At 45.2% G+C, this 19,265-nt stretch overlaps 1 protein-coding gene across 1 annotated transcript in view; it reads left to right on the top strand.

Annotated features, from left to right (window-relative positions):
- FYCO1 (FYVE and coiled-coil domain containing 1) overlaps positions 1 to 19,265 on the top strand; it is a 91,988-nt gene that overhangs the window by 26,167 nt on the left and 46,556 nt on the right. Inside the window, exons 6-13 of the mRNA XM_012808058.2 lie at positions 1,595 to 1,738; positions 5,187 to 5,277; positions 6,193 to 8,589; positions 9,507 to 9,599; positions 10,204 to 10,322; positions 12,196 to 12,363; positions 17,192 to 17,341; positions 18,113 to 18,324. Of these exons, the coding sequence (XP_012663512.1) occupies positions 1,595 to 1,738; positions 5,187 to 5,277; positions 6,193 to 8,589; positions 9,507 to 9,599; positions 10,204 to 10,322; positions 12,196 to 12,363; positions 17,192 to 17,341; positions 18,113 to 18,324 (3,374 nt within the window). The remainder of the gene's footprint in view (positions 1 to 1,594; positions 1,739 to 5,186; positions 5,278 to 6,192; positions 8,590 to 9,506; positions 9,600 to 10,203; positions 10,323 to 12,195; positions 12,364 to 17,191; positions 17,342 to 18,112; positions 18,325 to 19,265) is intronic.

Genomic DNA, 19,265 nt, shown 5'->3' with positions numbered 1-19,265 from the left:
AAAAAAAAAAAAAAAAAAAAAAAGGACGGTGCTGTACTCACAAATGAACTACAGTTCATTAATAATAAGAACTGCAGCAACAGCACCTGTGTGTGTTGTACCGTGGCAGCTCCAGAGCGTTTTCATATCATCATTCTCTTCTGCTTCTCCCACCACAGACCTTGACACCCATGAGGCAGGGAGCACTGAGGTTTTTACAGATGAGTAGGTGATGCCCAGAGGGGCTTAAATGCCTTTCTTGGGGCCCCATCAGTGCTGAGTTGTGAAGCTGGAGCTCAGAGCCAGGTCTCTTAACCCTTAATACCAAGTCATTTTCCTTGATGGGTGGTACATTCTTGGTACCAGCACTAATGCCTGGTAGGTAGCCTTGGACCCTCAAAAGAATCACCGTGGGGTGTTTAACATCACTGAGCCCAGGACCTCCCTTGACAGAGCTAGCACCTCCTGGGGTGTCTGCACTCCTGGGAGACTATGATGGGAGCCCAGGTTTTCTGTGTGCTCAGCCTTTGTGCCACTCGTGCTAATGCCTTCACGGGAGAGAAGAAGGAAGGAGAGAGAGAGGACTGAGCAAGGGAGAGTGGTTTTCAGCCTAGGAGCTGCAAATGCAGGTCCTTACCAGGGGAACCACTTGGGGGTCCAACGCTCCTTTACCAGCCGTGTCCCTATTCTTCCTTGGGGGTATTCTAGTTAATTAAAGAAATCACTTTTGAACTAAGGAAAAAGAAACCTGCAGAGAGAAAAAATCTTGTTTCATTTTGTCACTGTAAAAACTGATTTACATAAAAACATACTGGTATTTCTTGTGCATGTGATAGGCCTTGTGAATTGGTGTGAGTTGAGAACATTTGCATATTTGATTTGAAGGGCATTTTGTTGTCCCTCTTTGCTGAAAACCATCAGCAAAGGCTGGACTTCCTTATAGTTCATAAACATCAGCCAAGTGGTTCTTTTTTTTTTTTTCTGTTGTAATTCTCATTGTTGTTTTAGCTGGCTCAGGCTGGGTTCGAACCCGCCAGCCTCAGTATCTGTGGCCAGTGCCCTACCCACTGAGCTACAGGCACCGCCACCAAGTGGTTCTTTAAACTCATCAGTGTTATCTTTTTAAATTCTTGTTGCTTCACCTGAAATGAAACAACTACTACCTCAAGGTGCAGAATATATTTCTGAATATATAGTTTGCCCTTTGGCTTTTAAATTGGTATGTGGACAGAAATTAGTGGATTTGGAGTCCCATATTGAGCTTGGAAATGAAATATAAGGTGAGGTTGTCTTTCAGAAAGGAAGTGTTCTTTCTCCTACAGTTGTCCATTCTTGGCAGGTGAATTTTTTAAGGTTTCTCACATCATTTTTTGAGAAATAGTTAAGATATAAATAATAAATGAATAAGCACTCAGATCACTGCAGTAATTTATTTGGAGAGGGGCAAGCTTAGTTGAGAGCTATGTGTTTCTACAATGAAAAGGACATTGGTTTATGCATGTGTGTCTTCAGTTAACTTAGTAACCTGAGTTGGAATTTGAGGAGGACTGATTAAGTTCACTCTTTCCTTAGCTTTACCACTTTTGTAATTGACACATTTTATGTTTTTCTGCAGTGACTGGTACTATGCAAGAAGCCCCTTTCTGCAGCCAAAGCTGAGCTCTGATATTGTGGGCCAACTCTATGAGCTGACCGAGGTTCAGTTTGACCTCGCCTCGAGGGGCTACGACTTGGATGCTGCCTGGCCAACATTCGCCAGGTACTTTAAGGAATCATTTGGTTTAAAAGATAGGGAACAAGATGTGTGAAATGTTGAAGATTGCCACCAGTCTATTCAAAGCAATTTTGCTTGCTCAGTAAGTTGCAAAAAGCTTTGCAGCTCTTATGCCTGCTAATTGTTGAATCATGATGAATGATAACATCTGATGCCTCCAACCTTAAACCAACCTAATTGGCCAGAGGGTGTGAGTCAGGGGAGATGCATATGCAAAACCAAAGTTGGGACTTGGTATGCGCATTGGTGGAGGAGCAGTGGGCTTTTCCCCCATGAATTTTTATAGTGTTATCATGGAGGCCCTCCAGGCACTAAGAGGAAGGGAAAGGCACAGCTCTTCCTTGGAAGATTGCTAGAAAAGTTTGGTGTTCTTTGCTTTTTTGTTTTTTTGCGGCCTTCAAGCCATCCATATCTTTTACCAGTGTGGTTCTTGCTCACATACCATCAGACAGAGTCCCTCAGAGAGTGGAGAGACTTGCCCAGAGTCATGCAGCCGATGAACAGCAGGTCTGAGGCACGAGGCTCAGGTTAAACTAGGGTGACCAGACGTCCCACTTTTTAACAGTTCGTCCTGCATCCTGCGCCATTTTAAAAAAGTCCCAATTTTTGGAAAGAATGCACAAACAGGCAGGAGAACAAGAAGGGAATATATGGTTTTTGGCTGCCATGTGGCTATTTCACCAGAATATGAGTTTTATATTATTTTTGTTAATTTTGTTAAACTGTAATAATAACAAATAATTGTTGAGAAGTGATGAGCAAGAACTGCTTATCAAAGTTTGCATTGTTGTCAGGCCCTGCCCCCCCCCCCGCCACGTCCCGCTTTACCAATGTTAAAATCTGGTCACCCTAGTTAAACTCAAGTCCATCATTCTTTCGTTTTGTTTTGCTCTGTGTTGAGAAGGTCTTTAAACTTTAATTTTCATATTTTTTTAATCAGGAAATACTTTTATGTACAGAAAAGTATTAAATATCATCATGTACTAACCACCAGGATTTCACAGCTTCCATTTTGCCATTTTTAAATGTCCTTTTAAAAACTTTAATTTTGAAATCATTTCAGAATTGTAGAAAAGTTAAAAAAAAAGTATAGGTACTCATCCTTCATCCTGATTCCCCAGTTATCAATATTTTTACTATAATTATCATTTTTCTCTTTACATATGTTGATTTCCTAAGCCATTTGAAAATAAATTGCATATTTGATTCCCCTTTTCTCTTAAGTACTTCCTCATGTATTTCCTAAAATCAAAGATATCTTCTTATATGACTATAAATTCAGTACAGTCACTAAAATCGGGAAATTAACCTGAATATAACATGTCATCTAACCTATAAACCTTATGCAAAATTTTACAAACGTGTCTCAGTGTTTCTCATGCTCTGAGATTCCATCCAGGATCCTGAGTTAGTTAATTGCTACTTAATCGTCATGCCTCTCTAGGCCCCTTTAATTTGGAACACTTTCCCTGTCTTTGTCTTTGATGACATTTTTGAGACATATACGCCAGCTACTTTATAAAATGTTCCTAAATTTGAGTTTGTCTGTTGTTTCCTCATTATCAGATTTAGGTTAAGCATTTTTACAGGAACACCTCAGATGTGTCCCTGTCAGCACATTATCAGAAGTAGGTGATGTTTAGGTTTCCAGTGAGGTAACCACAGTCGTTTGGTTAAGGTGGTATTTGACAGGTTTCTGCTAAAGGTACTGGTTCTTCCTTTGTAACAAATATGTATCTTAGGGAAAGATACTTTGAGATTGTGTTCTGATCCTTTCCTCATAAATCTTATTTATTAGATTTGTTTTTTAAATTTAGAGACAGAGTCTCACTTTGTCACCCTCAGTAGAGCACTGTGGTGTCACAGCTCACAGCATCCTCCAGTTCCTGGGCTTAGGCGATTCTTCTGCCTCAGCCTCCTGAGTAGCTGGGACTACAGGTGCCCACTACAACACCTGGCCATTTTTTTATTGCAGTTTGTTGAAGGCTGGGTTTGAACCTGCCACCCTCGGTATATGGGGCCAACGCCCTACCTTCTGAGCCACAGGTGCCACCCCTTACCTATTAGTTTTAACATCCATTCATAATTCTTGCCTGAAGCAGTTATTACCATCATGGTTATAGTGATTTTTTAACTCCATTATTCCTTTTACATTATTAGTTGCCATTCTACTGTAAGATCTTTTCTTTCTTCCCATTTATTCATTCATATCAGTATTTACTTGTAAATTCTTATTTTATTTGATCAGTTATAGCCTGTCACTGTTCTTATTTATTTGAAGCTTAAATTATTCCATATTTGGCCAGTGGGAGCCCATCAAGCTGGTTCTTGCTTTTGGGGGGAGGGTGGTTATATCTAATGCTCTTTTTAAAGAAATAAAATATTATAGAACTAAAGCCCTACCCTACTGCTATCCTTTCCCCTTCCACAAGTAAGAACTGTCCTTCAGGCATTTCATTCCCAAATATTACATTTTTACTATGTGTGTATCCATAAATATAATATTATGTATACACATGTATATATAGTTTTGTTCCATATGTATTTTTAAAATTTACATACATCAAATCTTGAGATAGCTATCTTTTCCCAACTTGTTTTTTTTATTCTGTACTGTTCTTGAGATTTTGTCTCTGTACGAAAAAGGAATGCTGACCCATGGAGTAGTGTGTTCTGTTGTGTGAGTAAACCGCAGTGTATCCGTTTGGCTGACAGTACAGAGTGTATCTGGTTCGGCTTTTTCCACAGTTACGATGTTGCCAAGAGCAGCCTCATCTGTCTCCTGCTGTATAGATGTGACTGTCTTTAGGGAAGATATGGAAAAGAGCAATTGCTGAGTTGTGGAGACCAACAAGGTTGAAAATACTGTAATTTTATATTTAGGAGATGCTTCTGGTGAAGTAAACGAGAGTTGTCACACAGGCCTTTGTATTTCTAAACTAATGCCGTCCAGTAGCACTTTGTCTGCCAAGGGAGATAGATACTCTCCATCAGCACGCCCTGCGCAGTCCCAGGGGCCGGAAGCAGGTCTCCAGACACATGTCTGTGTGATATAAAGTGACTGAGCCCCCAAGCACAGTTTGACTTTTATTTACCAAATCGACTGCTACTTGTTCCTCATAGGCAGAATAAGACAGGCACCAAAAGTTCAAGGAAAATTTAAACTAAAAACTAGGAAACATATGTTAATTTTGGCAGTGGGGGGAAAAGTCATGATGTTTAAACTGTAGCCATGGAGTCCAGCTGTCACAGGCCACAGTAGATTTGCTCTTTGATGGAAAATGTTGCATTTTATCCCTTATATTCTATCATGGAAGGCAGTGCCCTCTACCCCCACCTGATGGCCTCACGACCACCAAGGCCTCCATGTATGTGTACCTTTGTGTATGTTTCCTGCTCCGAATATATGTCTGTCTGTTCTGTGACCCCACAGGAGGACACTGGCCACTGGCTCTTCTGCTTACATGTGGAAACCCCCAAGCCGAAGCTCTAGCATAAGCAGCTTAGTGAGCAACTACCTGCAGGTAATGCCGGAGGCTGGGGATTCCTTGGGTTCATTCATTCTGACCGGGGCATGTCCTTGCCCCAGGTACCTCAGGGTGGTATTCTCAGATACTTGTTGTTCCAGTCAGAGCAGTGTAACCCTCAATTATATCCACTATTTCCAGAGTCTAAGTTTGTCCAACAAAGTGGAATTTAGGCCCTTTTAAAATTAAATTCTTGAAAAAGATTTTAAGGTATTTTTAAAGAAGCGGTTTAGCACTGTGGTTAAAAGCAACCAAGTAAAATCCCGGCTCTGTCACTTACCAGCTGTAACCACCTACTCAAACTCTGGAAGCTCCAGCTCTCTCATTCATAAGGTGGGGATAATAAAAATCATTCTAGCACATAAATGAGGGAGTGTGTGCACAGTCCTTAAGGCTTAACATACACAGAGGCTCAGTAAGTGTTAGTAGGCAGGAACAGCTTATTAATGTTTTTAGAAATGTGAATGTGTCACAGCTATGTATCGTTTTAAAGAACTTGGTCAGCAATACAAAAATAAAAATGATCAATGTAAGGAGCATTAAGAGCAGAAAATAGAGCATCCTTTACTCCATTTTGTGGTTTAATCATGCCAGGAGTTTAAATATGACTGAATTTATCTAAAAGCCAACATCCTCAAAGTTAATAAAGCTGACGGAGGCCAGATGGGAAGTGCAAGTCTCCTTTCAGTGGAGCTCACACATGCAACTTCATGGCTTTGGAAGGTCTGCTGACCCCCTCTTGGCAGATGCTTAGAGCGAAAGCATGCTAGTCTTCTGAATAGCTCTTTAGAATAACCTTAGGACAGGTGATGCCTGTATTTTTACTCTTACTCTCATTAAGCTCTAAGCTTTTCTGAGTGGCTGTGCAGCTTCACCTCAGAGTCACCTGACTTCTGTGTTTTTCCTCCCCAGACTCAGGAGATGGCCTCCAGCTCCGACCTGAACAGTTCCCTAAACAACGAGGTGCTGGAGGGCTTTGATGAGATGCAGGTAGAGCTGGACCAGCTGGAGGTACGGGAGAAGCAGCTACAGGAGCGTGTGCAGAAGCTGGACAGAGAAAACCAGGAGCTGAGGGCAGCTGTGAGCCTGCAGAGGGAGGAGCTACAGAGGGAGAGGGAGCGAGGGCGCACGGCCGCCGAGGACAGCCTTTGCCTCACTCGCATGGCGGACGAGCTCCAGAAGCAGTGGGAGGTCACCCAGGCCACCCAGAACACGGTGAAGGAGCTGCAGACTTGCCTGCAGGGCCTGGAGCTGGGTGCAGCAGAGAAGAAGGAAGACTACCACACAGCCCTACAGCGGCTGGAGTCTGTGCTGCAGCCCCTGGCGCAAGAGCTCGAGGCCACACGGGATTCCCTGGACAAGAGGAACCAGCATTTAGCCAGTGCTCCAGACTGGCTGGCCATGGCTGAGCAGAAGACAAGTACAGCACCAGACACAAAGGGGCAGCCAGAGCCCATTCCCAATGATGCAGCCCTAGAGATCCAGGAGCTGGGGAAGAAGCTTCAAGCCCTAGAAAGGGAGAACACCATGGTCCAGGAGCTCAATAGACAGCAGAGTGTGCAACTGGAGCAGCTGGCCAGGGAGCTACAGCTAAAGGCCGAGGCCCAGGCTAGCCTAGAGTGCCTGGTGAAGGAAATGGCCCCACTCCGGGAAGAGCTGTCTGGAAAAGGTCGGGAGGCAGCCCAGCTCCGACAACAGCTGCAGGAGACACTGGCTCACTTGAGCTCTCTGGAGCAGGAGCTGGTAGAGGTAAGGCGAGAGGAACAGCAGCAGCAGGAGGAAAAGGAGTTGCTGGAGCAGGAGGCCAGGTCTCTGACCCGGCAGCTGCAGTTCTTGGAGACCCAGTTAACACAGGTGAGCCAACATGTGAGCGACTTGGAGGAGCAGAAGAAGCAGCTTATCCAGGACAAAGACCACCTGAGCCAGAAGGTGGGGATGCTGGAGCAGCTTTCTGAGCAGCCAGGCCCAGAGCTGCACAGGGTGGATGAGAAGAAAGAGGCTCTGTTTCCCTTGAACTCTACCCTGCAGTGGGCATGTGAGAAGCCAGAGGAGGAGCAGAGGGGCCTGCAGGAGGGACAGATGGACAATACCAAGGCGCAAGGGGACAACCAGGAAGAGGAACTCCGGCAGGCCAACAGAGAGCTGGAGAAGGAGCTGCAGAATGTGCTCGGACGCAACCAGCTCCTGGAGGGCAAGCTGCACACCCTGCAGGCTGATTACCAGGCACTGCAGCAGCGGGAGGCGGCCATCCAGGGCTCCCTGGCCTCCCTAGAAGCTGAGCAGGCCAGCATCCGGAACTTGGGTGACCAGATGGAGGCAAGCCTACTGGCTGTAAGAAAGGCCAAGGAAGCCATGAGAGCCCAGGTGGCAGAGAAGGAGGCTGCCCTGCAGTGCAAGGAGGATGAGTGCCAGCAGCTGCGGGAGGAGGTGCAGCAGTGCAGGCAGCTGGTGGAGAACCAGTGCCACCAGCAGACCCAACCGATTGAGGCCCTGAAAGCAGAAAAAGGCCAAGAGGAGCTTGGCCCACCCCGAGATGATGCAACCCGTGAGCTGGCATCCCAGCTGGCCCTGTGTCAGGCGCAGCTGGAGATCCATTGTGGGGAGGCCCAGCGGCTGCAGGCTGAGGTAGTGGACCTCCAGGCCAAGCTTCAGGCTGCCCTGGGTGACAGGGACAAGGTACAGAGCCAGTTAAGCGTTACCGAGTCAGTCCTGAGGGAGCACAAGACCCTGGTGCAGCAGCTGAAGGAACAGAATGAAGCCCTCAACAGGGCTCACGTCCAGGAGCTGCTGCAGTGCTCCGAGCATGAAGGGGCACTACAGGAGGAAAGGGCCGGGGAGGCCCTGCACAGGGAGGAGGAGCTGCATGCCCTGCGGGAGGAACTGTCTCAGATGAAATGCAGCTCCGAGGAAGCCCAGCTGGAGCACGCTGAGCTGCAGGAGCAGCTGCACCGGGCCAACACGGACACAGCCGAGCTCGGCATCCAGGTCTGCGCACTGACTGCAGAGAAGGAGAGGGTGGAGGGGGCATTGGCCTCTGCTGCCCAGGAGCTTCAAGCCTCCAAAGAGGAGGCCTCAAGGGAACGAGAGGGCTTAGAACGCCAAGTGGCAGGGCTGCAGCAAGAGAAGGAGAGTTTGCAGGAGAAGCTTGAGGCAGCCGAGAAGGCAGCCAGCTTACTGCCTGGCCTGCAGAACCAGCTGGCCCAGGCTGAGCAGCGGGCTCAGAGCCTCCAGGAGGCTGCACACCAGGAGCTCGACACCCTCAAGTTCCAGCTGAGTGCTGAGATCATAGACTACCAGAGCAGACTTAAGGTAACTGTCATCTCCAGCCTCTGTTCATCTCTATGCGGCCGAAGTGTGTCCTTAGGGGTGTGGGCAGGACCCCAGTGGTCCTGTCCTGACATCACAGCTCGTGATAGCATCTGAGTGATACTTAGCCAGAAGTCAAGACAAAATTGACCCACACAGAAGTTTTTAAAATTAGAAGCCAACATTGAAAGAGTACAATGTTTAAGTCTTATGTCCTAAGCCCCACATGGCAACAGTCAGCAGGAGTTTGGTGGTGACTGTCCACTTCAGAGTTTTTCCTTGTGCTCATTTATGTCCTTGCACAGCCCCTTTGGGCATGTGAGTTTGAGAGCCCTGCCTTAGCCTGCAGAGCCCCTGCAGAGCCCCTGCAGAATGCCCGCCCAAGTCCTGTCTGCAGGTTCTTGATCAGTGAATAACCACCCCCTTCAGGTGCTATCCTGATAGCTGTGTAGAAAACTGACACAATTTGTTTTTACAGGGCCCTTGGAACAGAAGAGTATGTGAGACCAGCAGTTGCCCATGCCTTTGATAGTGCACAAAGATGAGGAGTTAAGAATAGCTAAGAGTGAGGTTGCCAGTAGGAAAGCCTGGGGCTTTGCTTTCCAGCACTTATTACTGTTCTGTCTGCTTTGAGGTCTCAGAAGTAGCCCCACTGTCTGCCACAAATGTGCCTTCCCACCTGCTGCCACCCTGCCTTGTAAAACTCTGTGGGCTCAGAGGCCACTTTCTTATACAGAAATTAAATTCTAAGTTTGGGGACCCAGCTAAGTCTCTTAATAAGCTTGAAAGTATTTTATTATGAATAAAGCCCAAACCGTACTGAAAAGAGAGGTAGCTTGTTTTTACCCATTTGGGTGATCAGCCAGAGGACGTTTCAGAGCAAGGACCCACTTCCGTGACCCTCTTCTTGTCCTCTCCAGACTTCCAGTGAAGAGTGCACGAGCCTCAGAGGCCGGCTTGAGGAGCAGAGCCGGCAGCTGCAGGCCACCAAGGAGGTTGTGGGGAAGCTAAAGGTAGGCCCAAGCCTGTGTGTGCATGTGTGAGAGGGCGTCTGGGGTGTTTTTTATTCACTAGGCCATTTAAGAGCTCTCCCTGTAACACTCTGGGTCCCAAGCTGGACCTATCCTCAGTTTGCCTCTGTAGACACCCCCAGTTTGTACTATGACCCTCCGCATTCCCTGGACAACTGGGCTGGAGGTGCAAATAGCAAAAGGAAATAAGTTGTCCTCCTTGGCCCTTTCTGTAGATGTCATGTAGCCAGTGATGCTAAACTGAGCAGGAGCTAGGGCAGCACTTGTCCCACAGTCTTCAGAGCAGACTTGTTCAAGTGAATTCTACCCCCGCCACCCTACCTCCAGCATCACGTGGGGAGTCTACTACTCGCCACCTTGCCAACCACCAGAATCAGTTGCTTGTGAGGACAACAACCTCCTCAATCAGTTTGTTGAGGCCCCACAAACATAAAGTAGAGGTTCTTGACCTCTCAGACTTAAAAAGAGATAACCATCCATTTAGAAGTGACTCAGCCAGATGGAGTAGATGGCCCACCAGTCATTTTATGGTATCTTCCCTGGGCTTCTGCAAACTGAGTATCTTCTCCCTGATGTCCTGTGCCAGGCCACCCAAGCAGACATGGAAGAGAAGCTGAGCTGCACCAGTAACCATCTTATAGAGTGCCAGGCCACCATCCAGAGGAAGGACAAAGAGGGGGCCGCACTGCGGGAAGACCTGGAAAGGTTAGTCACACAGTCCACCCACGTGGCCATTGGTAGGCTTCAGGGAAGGGGTGTTCCATACAGTCATTTAGAAAGTCAGTCACTCAGCTTTAGGAAGTCCTTTTGCAAGAAAAACCACAAACCCAGAAAGTGCTTGCTGGAAGCATACCACAGACAGCGTGGCCATCTGCCCATCATAGCATACAGATCACTATAGCACCTTTCTCTTAATTCAGTTTTCTTGTCTCTGGCAGGGCACACTTCAGTTGAGTAACTGAATTTTTCCACACTTTGGAAAAATCTACATTAAAAATTAGGGCATAATAATAATGGTAATAGTAACAGCATACATTTCAGTAATGCTTAAAATGTGGTTGGCACTGTTTTAAAGGCTTTGCATATATTTACCCACTTAATCCTTCCAACAGTGCTGTGAGGAAGGTATTATTTGTCCCCATTTCATAGATGAGGAGAATGAGAGTGCCAAGGACCAGGACTGGCCCATCTTCAAGCAGACTCTCTGGTACTGTGTCTCCAAGACCAGATGATGCTATCAACTCCTTTTGTTGTGTTTTTTAACCTTAAAGTATGGTCCCTACAGTTCTGTCCTTGGCCAGCCCCAAGGCCTCCCTGATCTCCTCAGCTTCAGCGTGGGACCATCATGTGGTGATGGGGCCCAGCTAGTTCATCCAGGACCTGATTACACAGGTTTAAGAGGGAGAAGGGGTTGCTGAAATCACATTGCACATGTGCCGCCAGCAAAGACAGGCATCTATGCCTAACTTTTCTATTTATCCCTTACTTCTTCCACCATCTGCCTTCTAGGCCTAGGCCCAGACTCAGCGGGAGATCTGAGCATGTTTGATATTTGGTAACCTGGAAGCATATCTTTCTTCTCTTTGACCCTTCCAGCATTCAGATTGTATAGGGCCCTGGATGCAAGTTATGTTCATGTGACATTTTAAACAGAACCTCCTGAATTGGTGGCATTATATAAATGCTATCACAGTGGCTATCTGTAAGATCACAGAGCATTGTTTCGTCTGCTTAATGTTGCACAACCCATGTGGCCACAATTGGATTTTATTTTATTCCACATTTGTATGTGTGCTTGTGTGCCTGGAGATCACTTTGGTGGACAAGGTCTAGTAAACAACCTCCTGACAACTTATACGGGACATGGGAGGACTGCATTATGTATAAATTAATCAGTCTCTCTGCAGAACCCTCTGTTTAGTGGAACTTTTACTGCGTCCTGCTGGGCCATCCTTAGGGGCAGCTGAGCTGAAAGAAGAGTGGACAAGGTTGAAGAGGTGGTGAGGTTCACCCAGCCCCTCCAAAGTAGATAGAGACATCCCACAGTGCCCAGCAAGAATTCCTTGGTCCTTGGAGGCCTATCGGGTCGAATGGCTCCTAGTGTGGATGCAACTCTGCCTGCTGTGAGGTCAGCAGCATGCCTTGCAGATGGAGTCCCAAAGACATGTGGAAGACAGGTCTTCCTCTCCATGGCCACCCACTGAAAACTAAGGCTCTCTCCTTCCTGTCTTGACTCCTTTCTTCTCCTGCTCCTCCTCCCCATGGCCAGTCCTGAGACTTGCTCCACAAGTTCCTCATATAACCTCAGTCCCTGTCCAAGAACCAAGAGGCACAGAATTCACCTCACCCAGGGAGCTTCTAGCAATGTAGGGTCAGTGTCCCCCCAGGATGACCCTTTGTATGTGGAGGGGTGTGAGAGGAGTCTCAAATGCCAGGGGATTGAAGAACCTTTTAGCAGATAGTGCTGAGGGGTTCTATACTGTGAGCCCAGCAGGACCTCTCATTAGAGGCCCACTTGGAAAGCTGAAATTCGTGGCTAATCAAGAAATTGTTGAATCAAGTTATCACTCCTCCCCAGGACCCGGAAGGAACTTGAAAAAGCCACAGTAAAAATCCAAGAGTATTACAACAAACTCTGCCAGGAGGTGACAGACCGGGAGAGAAATGACCAGAAGATGCTTGCTGACCTGGATGACCTGAACAGAACCAAGAAGTACCTTGAAGAGCGGCTGATAGAGCTGCTCAGGTGAGTGTCAGCCCAAACCACAGCTGGGGCTTTGCCCATACTTATATTTTTGTTAAAGAAATGAATGACACTTGAAAAGACACTTCTAGAATTTCCCCATTCTCTTACCCCTCTCTCAGGAGCCCTTTTCTCCCTTCTCCTCTGCCCCCACGACTCATTGCCACATCAGCTTCAGGCCCAGAGTGGCCAGACCACCTTACTTCTCAAGGGAAGGTGGAATCCTGGACTTATGTGAATTTTCCTGATTTTTAAATGTTGGCAAATCATTCAAAACTTTTTTTTGGTTTGGGATTCATTGAGGGTACAAAGAATTAAGTTGTAATTCTTAATTAAGAAGTAAGTGGTTGTTAGGTAAAGTCCCTCTTATAATTGAGTCCTGCCTCCCAGAAGTGTGCCGTACACCATGACCGCTATCCCCTTCCCTCTTCCCCTTCCCACTCCCTCATTCTCCTATCCCACCCCTTATATTAGCTCATCTACTGCCTTCATATTAGAATTGAGTACATTGGATTCTTGCTTCTCCATTCTTGTGATGCTTTACTAAGAATAATGTGTTCTACCTCTGAGATCCAAGTTAATACAAAAGATGTAAAGTCTCCATCTTCTTTAATGGCTGAATAGTATTCTGTGGCATACATATACCACAGCTTGTTAATCCTTCCTGGGTTGGTGGCATTTAGGTTGTTTCCACATTTTGGTGATTATAAATTGAGCTGTGATAAGCAGTCTAGCGCAAATGTCTTTATGATAAAAGGATTTTTTTTTCTTCTGGGGAGATACCTAGTAATGGGATTGCAGGATCAGATGGGAGGTCTAGTTTGAGTTCTTTGAAGGTTCTCCATATTTCCTTCCCAAAAGGTATAAGTTTGCAGTCCCACCAGCAGGGTAAAAGTGTTCCCTTCTCTCCACATCCACACCAGCATCTACAGCTTTGAGGCTTTGTGATGTGGGCCCTTCTCACTGGGGTTAGGTGATATCTCAGGGTAGTTTTGATTTGCATTTCTCTAATGATTAGAGATAATGAGCGTTTTTTCATGTTTGTTAGCTGTTTGTCTTTCTTCCTTAGAGAAGGTTCTATTCTTGTCTCTTTCTTGCCCAGTGATAAATGGGATTATTGGGTCTTTTTTTTGTTGATTAATTTGAGTTCTTTGTAGATTCTGCTTACCAAGCTTTTGTCCTATTCATAGTATGCAAATATCTTTTCCCATTCTGAAGGTTGGGAAAGCTTTGGTGGTTGTCGCCTTAACTGTGGAGAAGCTTTTCAGTTTAATTAAGTTCCATTTGTTTATTTGTACGCTGTTGTTGCAATTGCCGTGGAAGTCATCTTCATAAAATCTTTCCCCAGGCTGGTATCTTCAACTATTTTCCCCTCACTTTCTTTGAGGATTTTTATTGTTTTATGCCTTCTATCCATCTTGAGTTAATTTTTATAAGTTATGAGAGGTGCAGATCCAGTTACAGTATTTTACTGTGGTTATCCCATTCTCCCAACACCATTTATTGAATAGGGGTGCTTTTCCCCAGTGTATCAGTGTATGTTCTTGTTTGGCTTACCAAAGATCAGATGGCTGTAGGATGTTAGTTTCATGTCAGGGTTTTCTATTTGTTTCTGAATGTCAGTGTCTCTATTTTTGTGCCAATATCATGCTGTTTTGATCACTATGGCCTTGTAGTATAGCATAAAGTCTGGTAGGGTAATACATCCAGCTTTGTTTTTATTACTAAGAATTGCCTTGGTGATAGGGGTTTTTTTTTTTGGTTCCATACAAAACAAAGAATCATTTTTTCCAAATCTTGATGATGGTATTTTAATGGGGATGGCATTGAATCTGTAGACTGCTTTAGGAAGTATAGAAATTATTACAATGTTGATTCTTCCCAGCCATGAACATGGTATGTTCTTCCATAGAGGTCCTTCACCTCTATTGTTAGGTATGTTCTTAGGTATTTCTTTTTTTTGAAGCTACTATAAAGGGAACTGTGTCCTTGATTAGCTTCTCATCTTGGCTGTTATTGCTGTATACAAAGGCTACTGATTTGTGGACATTGATTTTATATCCTGAGACATTTTGTTGTATTTTTTGATCACTTCCGGGAGTCTTGTGGTTGACTCTTTGGGGTTCTCTAAGTATAAGATCATATCATCAGCAAAGAAGGAGAATTTGACCTCCTCTGCCCCCATTTGGATGCCCTTTATTTCCTTCTCTTGCCTAATTGTATTGGCTAAAGCTTCCAGCACTATGTTGAATAGTAGTGGCAATAGAGGACAACCTTGTCTGGTTCCAGTTCTAAGTGGAAAAGCTTTCAGTTTTACTCCATTCAGTATAATGTTAGCTGTAAGTTTGTCACAGATGGTTTCAATCAGTTTAAGAAATGTGCCACCTATGCCTATATTCTTCAGTGTTTTAATTAGAAAAGGGTGCTGAATTTTATCGAATGTTTTTTCTGCATCTATGGAGAGGATCATACAGTCTTTGTTTTTGCTTCTGTTGATACAGTAGATTACATTTATGGACTTGCGTATGTTAAACCAGCCTTACATCACTGGGATGAAACCTACTTGATTGTGATGAATGATTTTTTTAATGTATAGCTGTAATCTATTGGCTAGGATTTTATTGAGAATTTTTGCATCTATATTCATTAATGAAATTGGTCTGAAGTTCTCCTTTTTAGTTGGGTCTTATCCTGGTTTTGGTGTCAGGGTGATGTTTGCTTTGTAGAATGTGTTGGGGAAGATTGCTTCTTTCTTAACTTTTTGGAATAATTTTTGCAGCATGGGTATAAGCTTCTTGAAAGTTTGATAGAATTCTGGTGTGAAGCCATCTGGACCAGGGTATTTTTTTTGTTGGGAGATTTTTTATTGTTTCTTTGATCTCAGTGCTTGAAATTGGTCTGTTCAGAAGATCTGTTTCTTTCTGGCTAAGTCTAGGGAGAAGGTGCTTTTCCAGGTATTGATCCATTTCCTCCACATTGTCAAATTTCTGGGCATAGAGTTTCTTGTAGTACTCAGAGATGATCTCTTGTATCTCCTTGGCATCTGTTGTTATTTCACCTTTATTGTTTCTGATTAAGGTTATTAGAGATTTTACTTTTCTGTTTCTAGTTAATCTGGCCAAAGATTTATCAATTTTATTTATTTTTTTGAAAAACTAATTTTTTGTTTCATTAATTTTCGGAATGATTCCTTTGTTTTCAATTTCATTAATCTCTGATTTAATTTTGATTGATTCTTTTCTTCTACTGGGTTTGGGATTAGATTGTTCTTCTTTTTCCAGTTCCATAAGATGGTTCATAAGTTTGTTGATACTCCCTCTTTCTGTTGATACTCTCTCTTTCTCTTTTTGAATATAGGCATCTAATGTGAATGTGATAAATTTCCCTCTTAAGACTGCTTTTGCTGTATCCCACAGGTTTTGGTAACTTGTGTCTTCATTGTTATGTTTGAGAAATTTAATGATTGCCTCTTTTTATCTCTTTCTGAACCCAACTATCATTTGACATAAGGTTGTTTAATTTCCATATCTTTGTGTGGGGATGAATGTTTTTGTTGAAGTTGAGTTCCACTTTACTGCCTTGTGATCTGAGAAGATACAAGGTATGACTGCAGTAGCTGCCTTATGGCCCCTTGGGAGAGTTCCTCTGTTTTGGTTTTTCATATTGCCCAGATTTTTCTGTTGGCTCCTCCTCATGTGTTCTTTCTTCTTGTTCACCTCCTTGTCCTTCTCTTTTCTTCTCACTTCCTCCTTTGCTTCAAATTACTTTGTCTCAGAGCATGACCAAAAATATAGGAGTCCTTGATTTCAATAGGAATATGTATGTTGCAGTATGTCACCAGAACACCAGGTGGCACTGTGCTTTTTTTTAAGGAAATGGAGATCACAGCTGGCAATCTCTGTGGTTCTTATTCCTAATCGAGTTGTCATTGGTGATTGCCTGATTGTTTCCTCAGCATTCAGACTGTGCCAGGTTGGGATCTTAAAGCTCTCCAGAATCCTTCAGAGTCATGTCTCACTGTGCCCTCTGATTGCAGTTCCCATGGGGTGCAAGAGTCCCTCAGCCTCTTCCAAGAGTGGAGTTCTGATTCCGGCAGGTAGAATTAAGACAGCCATGCTTTAGGCCCCTGCTAAGATCTTTTCACAACCTTCCCACAATGGCAGCCCCCTGGCTGCCTAGACATTCCCAGTATGGCTGTCTTGCCAGCCACTAAAGCCATGGCAAATCCACTCCAACCTGCATTCAAATCTGGTTGCTGTGTACTGTTAGAGTCCACCCAGCCTTCCTAGCTTTTCACTCAACACACAACTTCCCCCAACTGAAAACTCTGGAAAGGATTCCTCCTGTCTTGGATCTCTGGGGGGGGGTGGGGGGTGGGGCTGGCCGATCCCTGCAGGTCACAAGTACTTGCCTAATGAGTCAGATTTTCACTGCTCTGGGTCACACAGCTGTATCCAACTCACCACTTCCTCATGTGCTCCCTGAACTATGACTCTGGGTAAGGTCCCCATGCCAGGTATGGCTGGGTTCTCTCTTTTTCCCCAGTCATAGTAGGAGAGCTCAGCTGAATAATCCTTCTGGTCCACCATCTTGCTCTGCTCCTCTATATTTATCAGCACTGTTGTTTAGATGCCTGAGTGGTATGGGGCCTTGTCAGCACTAGCACCTCTTTGCAGTTGATAGAGCCTTCCATGTGGTGTGTTTCCAATGTGAAAGTGAATCATCTTTCTTTGACTTCAGAAATTTAATAGCAGTTTTAAAAAGTGAAACAGGGATAATTTGATTATTTTCATGGATTCCTTTATTTTTTTTAAATGTGGTTTTGTTCCAGGGACAAGGATGCTCTCTGGCAGAAGTCAGATGCCCTGGAATTCCAACAGAAGCTCAGTGCTGAGGAGCGGTGGCTTGGAGACACTGAGGCAAACCACTGTCTAGACTGCAAACGGGAGTTCAGCTGGATGGTGCGGCGGCACCACTGTAGGTCAGCACTCAACTCACAGGCCGACACTGAAACCCTGGCAGGGCCCAAGATCAGAGCAAATGGCTCTGAACAAGGACTCAGTGTTAGATGTTGGTACCAGGCCTGGCTGTCTAGGAAGTGCATATTGCTTTTGGCTTTAAGGGAACCAGATGAGCATAGTGTATTAGTTAGGATCCTAGCAGGATACTCAGAGCTTACTGAAAGGAAAGAGAGTTAATTAGAGAGGTGTAGGGAGAGTTAAAGGACCCACTGGGATGTGATGTACCCAGAGACCAGCAATCTTCCAGCCGTTCCTCAGCCTATGGATACTGGAGGGAAATGGGGCTACTGGAACCAACAGCAGCTGGACCTAAGGCTTCTCTAGAGGAACACAGGCAGTATCAGGGATGCAGAGACCCTTGGAGGGCCCAGAGAAGGGTGGGTAAATATGGATCTCCAGCTGGGTAGGGGTAGGTGGGAATGATTGGCATAGGCCCATGAAGGTCTATGTGTCTTAGAGCCGTAGCCCCTGAGGTGAGGGGTGCTCACCTTCAGCGTGGTGTCAGGAAAGGCAGGCTCAGCCATGTACCTTCTGTCTCTGCCTCCCAGGACCTAGGAAATAAAACCCTCCCACTGAGCTTACCAAGGCCACTCTCTAAAGTAGAGACAACCAGGTCTCATGAGAGCCACATGGATTCCACAACCTGACACAGAGCCCAGTTCTGATGCTGAGCAAATCACAGGAAATCCACAGTACATCATCCTCACAGCCTGGGCTTGTTTTGTTCCCAGGATATGTGGCCGCATCTTCTGCTACTACTGCTGCAACAACTATGTCCTGACCAAGCACAGTGGCAAGAAGGAGCGCTGCTGCCGAGCCTGTTTCCAGAAGCTCAGTGAAGCTGAGTGCTCCCCTGATAGCACTGGCTCAGGCACTAGCCAGGGAGAGCTCAGCCCCACACTGTCACCAGCCCACAGTGGACCCCAAGCCACAGGAGGCCAAGGTCAGGCTTCTGCTACTGCCTACTGTGTTCTCTAGGTGCCACCCCACCCTGTTGTGGCTAGTCAGCTCTAACAAGCTTAATTCAGTGTTTTCTAAGCTTAGATATTAAGGAGGTGCTAAAAATATATTACCACAAATTGAGGCTTTTTTTTTTTTTTAATGTAATTAGGATTGAAAGAGAATTGAAAAGGAAATAACTTTCTTCTACTGTGATTTAACATGAGGTCTCTGTACCTCTTAACCCACATGCCACCAGTGAAATACACCCCATGCTTTGGAAAATGCTGTCTACCAGAGCCTCAGCCCTGGTATTCACCCTTTCTCCCAGAGTAATCCAAGTTCAGAAGTTATATCTGGACTTGTACAAATTCTTCACTTTCTCCCTGAAGCTCATGCTGTCTTCTCTTTTACTGGGCTGAGTGGGAGGACACAAAGGACAAAGAGGATGTATTGTCCTTTGTGTCCTCCCACTTACCCCAGTAAAAGGAAGCAGAGTTTGGGTCCTACTGCTTCTGCTCTGAACAGACCAACCCAGGCTGCCCTCTGGGGTTTAGACTTTGGATGTAGAGCACAGGGAGGCAGAGCTCAGATGGCATGGACAGAAGTGGGTCTCATTTCTGCCATCTGCTCTTGGAGCCTGTGAACTCCGGTTTGGCCTCTGCCTACATAGAGGCCAACCAGCCTCTGGAAATAACTATTGTTAGTTCCTCGTTCGTTTAAGTGGATCAGCAAGGAGGTTGGCAAGCCCCATTATTTCATTGGGTGCAAGGAACTGCTTAGGATGGGGGGGTGTGCATTAGTAAATCTTCAGATCTTTTGTCCATTTTTCAACTGTATGTTTAATTACTGAATGTTGAGAGTCCTCTATTCTGGATGCAAGTTCTTTATTAGTTATGTGTTTGTAAGTATTTTTTCACTATCTATAGCTTGTATTTTTTTTTT

This window comes from Otolemur garnettii, unplaced genomic scaffold (genome assembly GCF_000181295.1).
Source record: "Otolemur garnettii isolate 467f Iridium unplaced genomic scaffold, OtoGar3 scaffold00082, whole genome shotgun sequence".
In the NCBI taxonomy this organism is placed as follows: Eukaryota; Metazoa; Chordata; class Mammalia; order Primates; family Galagidae; genus Otolemur; species Otolemur garnettii.
This window is presented reverse-complemented; position numbering and strand designations above follow the sequence as displayed.